Source organism: Etheostoma spectabile, chromosome 3 (genome assembly GCF_008692095.1).
Source record: "Etheostoma spectabile isolate EspeVRDwgs_2016 chromosome 3, UIUC_Espe_1.0, whole genome shotgun sequence".
Lineage (NCBI taxonomy): Eukaryota > Metazoa > Chordata > Actinopteri > Perciformes > Percidae > Etheostoma > Etheostoma spectabile.
The window spans coordinates 14,552,076-14,558,968 of record NC_045735.1 but is presented as its reverse complement, the minus strand read 5'-3'; the positions used below and the strand labels follow the sequence as shown (position 1 = coordinate 14,558,968).

At 42.6% G+C, this 6,893-nt stretch overlaps 1 protein-coding gene across 1 annotated transcript in view; it reads left to right on the top strand.

Annotated features, from left to right (window-relative positions):
- Positions 1–5,145: 5,145 nt before the first annotated feature.
- fzd4 (frizzled class receptor 4) overlaps positions 5,146–6,893 on the top strand; it is a 9,625-nt gene continuing 7,877 nt past the window's right edge. The window contains exon 1 of the mRNA XM_032510087.1: positions 5,146–5,810. Within this exon, the coding sequence (XP_032365978.1) occupies positions 5,547–5,810 (264 nt within the window). The 5' untranslated portion in view covers positions 5,146–5,546. The remainder of the gene's footprint in view (positions 5,811–6,893) is intronic.

Here is a 6,893-nt window from a genome sequence, read left to right as displayed (position 1 = left end):
GGGTGGCAGTGAGAGAGTTCTGAGATGGAGTGAAAGAGTAATGTTAAAGAAAGTGTGTGCAGATACTCTACAGCAGGGTAATGTGAGCCTGCAGTCCCAGAGGGGACAGATCACCTGCAGAGATCCCCCCACACACACTCTCTTTACTATCAAACTATCCCAACCCCCCATAATGACATAAGCACCTACTCCCACATATGCTGCCCCCCCCCCCCCAACACACACACACACACACACACACACACAGAAGCTTAAAAATACCAAATTCATGGAAATGAAACCACACATCTTCAGAAACACATTTCATGCATTAAGAATATTTGCACACTTACACCATTCCAAGGAGTTGGCAGGCCTATTAATACCACACTTCAAGGACTAAGGGATTGGGCATCGAGCCATAAGATGCTATCTGGTGACTGATTCACACTTGTGTCTCTCTTTCTGTCCTCGGGGTAGTGCCTTTCACTCTGCCTGCCAAGCTGAAAGGTTAGACTGGTTACATTCCCACAGTAAGACCAAGGTGGTCTCAAACTTACAATATGTAATATTCTGCTGCTAGGGGTCTCAATAGTGGTCTCTCAATCAAAACACTGACCCTGGATTTCCACCAACTGCGGAACGACTATGGATCAGCTCCGCTGCGTGTCGGTTCCGTTCTCCGCTGTCCATCAATACCCACCAGGTCCGCATTTGTTGCAAAACGGCTGCGGCCATGACTAACAGCTGTAGGCAGACCTCGCAAATTCATGTAGAATAGAACCACAACAACAGCTTGTTTCCATCCAGAGGAGCAGAGGGGAAACAACTCTGTGCTGTGTTTTCAAGGTGTAGTGCAGGGAAATATGATCTGCCATGAGCACGGCCTATTTTAGTTTAACAATTAACCAGATGTTTTATTTTGTTGTGCTGAATTGTTGCGGAGCTGTGCCAGAGTTGGAACGCAACCGTTCCGCAGTCAGTGGAAATACACATATTGTATCTGTTCACGGACAAGTTCAAAGTTATGTTCACATTACGTTTAGTACCGTTTATTAATGTCATGTCACTAATGAAATAGCTGCAGTGTTTTCCACTAATTTATTTAGTTAGTTAGATTCTATTTGTGGTGGTATCTGACTGGTTTGCGAGCAAGCAAGCGAACATTGGCAAGATAAAACCACAACTTCACAGTATGTTAATACATTTTTTTAGGTGGCTAAAATACGTTTAGCGGTTGCCCCCATCCACAGTAGTAAATTACTTAGCTTCCATGCCGGGACTTCTGCTTGCTTCTCCAAACTGGGGGAGTGCCGACCGCCATCTAGTGTAGGTAATACACTAACTATGGTACCTCTTAAAACCTGAACTATCCCTTTAAGCCAAAGTTAAAAAGGAGAATCTTCTTTACGTGACTAAAGAAACTTCCCATGCAATTTAGTTTTTTATTATTTCATTAAACAAATGAGTCAAACTAAATTAAATGTGATATTAAATAGTCATAGCACTGCCAAAAATAGAAAAGTTAGTTCAAAAATTCACATTGATTTGATGTGCCCTGGCTGGCCAGGTTTGATCCATGGCCAGCCAGGGCACATGCCCTTCCAAAGGCAGGGCTCTTAAGCATTAAACCATCAACATGTTAGCAAGGGTGGGTAATTTGGGAAGGAAAACCACACCATTGAGTCCTTTTTGTTGGCATCAACATGATAAAAGAGTCACATGAATGCTGTGTTGGAGGAAACTGTGTGGCATAGATAATTAGAAAGCCCTGACTATTTTTTATTTTTTGCTTAGCCTACAGCAGTGGAAATCAGCTTTAGTGGACTGCATAACAAAGTCTCACAGAGATATCACGCTGCGTGTCCTGTTACATTTTACAATCTAGTTTAATAATCTGAAAACGTCAGCCCTCTATGCTCTAACAAAAGCCTCTTTTACAGAGGTTCCGCAATACTGCCGAAAAGAACATCCGCCATTACGCCGGCTTTTGCTTTTTTACGTCAATTTGGCTCTGTGACTGCCTCCACTGCTAGCTTAGGCTGCTTTCACACTAACTCAGACGTTGCAGCAATTAGCACATGATTGTACGGTTGTATTTAAGTGTCATAAAAATGGCCCATTTGTTTTTCGATTGTGTTTCCCACTTAATGTTTTTTCTGATTGGCCACCGCAGCATGATCAGGTTGTGTTTCTTCAAAAGTTGAAGACATTTTTTGCCACAGGATGCTATGTTTTTTTTCCCGGCATCCCCTGCGGTCCCCACCGCTGCAGCCTACAGCACACTACCCATATTTAAATAGATGTGAGGACTGTCGTTTGCGCTGCAACGACTGACTTGATGTAAATGCAGCCTTAACGGTAGCCAAGCTCAGCCCTCCTATGTAAATCTGCTCAATTGTCATTATTTACGAGGGTCTGGTAGGACCAGGCTACCTTAACTAACGTTATAACTGTCCCCCGATTCTGTGTATGTACCTTTTATACAGAACAGAAGAGGCAGAATAACGGCGCAACATTCCCGCCTTGTTTAAAAGGGCCTCTTAGATAGATCCATAAAAATGTATAGAACAGTTTTAAAATACTGTATACATTTACATGTTGTCATTGTAATTGGTTCAATTGCTGCCATCACTGGCATGCACAGCTGACATTCCTAAACCCTCCTGATTTTCCCACTTCCTGATTTTCCCACTTCCCACACCATGTTTTTAATACAGTTTGATTAAATGTTTACTGTGCCCAGTGCCCACCTCTGCAGCCTGCAGCCACTGTGTTGTGTACAGTCACCATTAATTAACCAATCACCACACTGTACATGATTATGTATTGCTTGCACTAACTTGAATATCGGCAGCCGGATTTCTTCTTGCAACTGATTGGTCAGAAAAAGAGTGGTGCATAAAAGTAGAATGGCCAGAAAATAAACTCCTTGTGGATTCATAACCAGCTTATATCAGCTTTGTTCATATCTTTTAAGACATGTACACATCTGACTTGTAACTTTAGATGTACCATAAATATAGAAACCAGCAGTCGCTTCTTCCTTTGCTTACTTTGCCTACCTCAGGCCTACTTAGTTAAACGTCAATTTTAATGGCCTGTTTGATTATTAACTCAGTGGTTTTATGGCTTAAAAGGGTAACTATGGTCATTATCCACTCAGTGTGATGGTCATTAGTCTGTCAATTCCAACACGTTGTCTGCTCACCCCAGCTATTCACACTCTACTGTGAAAGTAAACAGAGGTGACGGAGTGTGCTGGTGGATCGGGCTTATAATGTGCTGCTGCAGATCCTTACCTCACCCTCGTTTATTTCTCTGCTTGCATGACTCTTCTTCTCTGTATCTACTGTTAAAATGAACTGCCTCAATTAATTGACTTGCTCAAGTGTGTAAAAGTAGATAAAGTATCACTGGTAATTTGTTTTTTTGGTTGTATTGTATTTCATGTTCCCACACACGCATCACACACACGCATCACACACACGCATCACACACACACACACACACACACACACACACAGCCACGCCCCTGATAACCATCAGCTTGAGGGCACTCTATTGTTTCAGCTCAGTGCTAATTACTTCAGGTCTTGACCCCAGGTTCAGTCAAAGAGTAGCAGAGGGGGGTGGAGTGTGTGTGTGTGCGCAGAGAAAAGAGTGTGTGTGCTGGGGGTCGGGGGTGGAGAGGTCATTGCTGCTGCCAATCAATTGTCACACCGGATTCCCCTAATCATCACAGTATAATCCAGGAGGGAAAACGCACCAGCACAAGACCAGCCAACCAGACTGCTGCTGATGTTTTCATGTTTTAAGCCCTCTTGTGATGGGAGTCTCTTATCTACAGCAACTCCCTAGAAATACCTGACACAAACATACCAGGTGAAGAAATAAGAGCTAAGGATTAGTACTGATGGACAAAATAATGTGTTTCTCTGCAAGCCTGCTCATTTTTCTTGTTTGCCTACAAATCCTTTTGTTTTGGTTCCTCGTGTTTCTCTACATTGTGCAGAAGATAAATTGGTTTGAGATTTTAAAATGGCACATATTTGGGGCCCAGCTGCACTTCCTCATTTTGTTTGTGTGCAAGAATGTGTGTGTGTGTTTCTGAGTCAAGTGTGTCAATACCAAATTAGCTCGACCAAATTCAGCTGTTTTGAGGGTTAACACTCGAAACGTAACTAAATAATGCTGTTGTTAACGTCGTACCTAAAATAAAATTAAGCATCACTTACGTCTCTGTTGGTTGAATTGTATTTAAATCTTGTTCTATTTAAACTCTGGGCAAAGTGACATTTGAATACGGTTTCAGGTATGTGTGGTATTTGAAAAGGTCTGTGGAGCTCTTAAGTTGAGTTTAATTACAAAAGACAGACGCTTTAACAGCCTCAGAATTGTACACAGTACTTGGTAGAACACACAAATCAAAGACTTCTGAAGCTTTCCTCTTTCTGAAATATTTGCAACAAATCCAAACACTTTTTCTACCCAAGTCAACTTTTAAAACACTGAAAAGCCAAAACAACATGCTTCACTGCTAGTTTCATGCTGTGAAAGAGAAGTCTTCTCCCAGGGTGCCATGAGCAAACAAAACCTGTCCAGTATGTGCATTCATTGCAATGCAAAACAGATCTCCAATGCTTCAGCATCACTTAAGGCCCTACTTTAAATTACAATGTCATGAGCACTTAGAGCTGATGGGCCTTTAAAGAGCAAGAGTGGAACCTGTGGTGAAGTTCCAGACAGGCTTAAAAGACCTTAAGGAACTTTAAATATAAAATAAAAACACACTCAACTGAAAAATCCACTTTTCAGATGCTTATATTGTAACAAAAAAATTCGGCCAATAAAAACACAAGTAAGCCACATCAGCCAGTTTAAATACAGGTACTGGATATGGTCAGAATTAGTTGGGGAACGCTTGCTGATTTTCTTTGCAGGAGAAGAGGAGGGAACACAGTGAGGAAAGAACAAAAAAGGTAGAAAAAACGAAATGAAACAAGAAGACAGAAGAAGAGAAAATTGTGAAGAAGGGGAGAGGGGAGGAGATGCTCGCTCTTCTATTTTTCTCTTAGATTCCGCCCTCTTGGTCAGGGGTTGGCTAAGGAAACCAAACACCAGCGCACAGATTGGTCGGCTCCACTCTCTCCTCACAGACACAATAAAGTTTGGAGCTGGATCTTGCAGGCAGTCGGCGCAAAAGCAGACCTCTGTATTGCAGCGCTGCTCCACACGGAGTTATTGACGGGAAACAACGCAAGCACTGCGGGATTTATCCTAATGTAGTTTTTTTTAAAGGCAGACCTTTTTAAAATTAAAAAAAAAACTTTTGATTACGCACAGATCTTGCAATTCTTTACGGCAGCTTTCTGGATATTTTACTCTACTGAATGGCTCTGAGTTGGATACTATAGCATCCAAAAACGCACGGAGTACACGCGCTCCAATCCTGCTGGACTATACCCGCTGCGGGTTCCGGGGCGACCCAATCTAACTTTGTGTTTGAGGAGGATATCAACTGTGCCAATATTTACAGAAGGCAGCCGCACAGTGTCGCGGTGACCATGCCCGGGATGATGGTGTCGTTCAGCTGGGCAGCACTGCTCGTCTTGTCCGGGCTGATCGGTCCGCTCTGCGTGGTGCAGGCTTTTGGCGATGAGGTGGAGGAAATGACCTGCGACCCGATCCGAATCAGCATGTGCCAGGGTCTCGGTTACAACGTCACCAAGATGCCCAATCTGGTCGGCAATGTGCTGCAGTCGGACGCCGAACTGCAGCTGACCACGTTCACACCGCTTATACAGTACGGCTGCTCCAGTCAACTTAAGGTAGGCTACTGGGATAATGTGAGAAATCTATACTGGTATTAGAATAGAATAGACAGCATGTTATAAAAAGCACACACTGAGGCTGGTGCACAAATTTAGGAACACTGATCCTTGACTTAAAAAAGGCATGGCTGAGTCGACATAGTCTGGTGTGTGTGTGTGTGTGTGTGTGTGTGTGTGTGTGTGTGTGTGTGTGTGTGTGTGTGTGTGTGTGTGTGTGAGAAGGGAGAGGGGAACAGAGTGTGGTCCAAGAGCACATGACAGGGAGCAACCATCGGGGAGCAACCAGCAATAGTGAACTGTTCAGACTGATGGTGCCAGTAATAAGTGGCATAATAAAGGTTGGCCCACAGAGTAAAAATAAGTGTAAGGGTCCCTGCTTTCCTTTCTGTTGTGCCAGGCTGTCATGCTAATTTCAATGAAAATGCCCCCTCTGTCTGTTGACATTCTGAGTTCATGCCCCACACAGCAACAGCTGAGTCTTCAGTGCTATATACTGTACTCTCTCCTTGTCAACAATGGTGTCCTCAGTGTCCTAAGACAAATGCTGCTTGTTTGCCTCATGCACTGTGTAAGAAAAAATTAGACTGGTCCTCTTACTCATCTTTAAGATTTTACTTTAGACTACAATTGTAAGACTAGACACAGCAGAAATTAAAAATTGCAGATGAATGGAGTTCACTTTTTCTGACATTACATCTCTGACATCTCTTTATTTGGAGATGCCATTTCTCACACATGTACACACACACATACAGTATATGAACATACAGTACCTAGACATCTGAATACATAGATATGAAAACAAACTGTTTCCCAGATGCTCCTTTGTGTTATTATTTTTAAAAGTGTCCACTATCCTGTCGGAATATGTGTGTAGTTTCTACCTACTAATTGTATTATCTTTTTGAGTGATTTGTTTTGTGTACAGGTGTTTAGGGTAACAATATGTTGACATGGCAAATTAATAAGTGCTTAAGAGATATTTCCGTGCATGTGTGAGAAAGCCAGACAGAACAAAGAGCAACTGCACCTTAAAACCAAACTGTCCTCTTCCAACTGAAAATTGTTCTGTAAAATTAG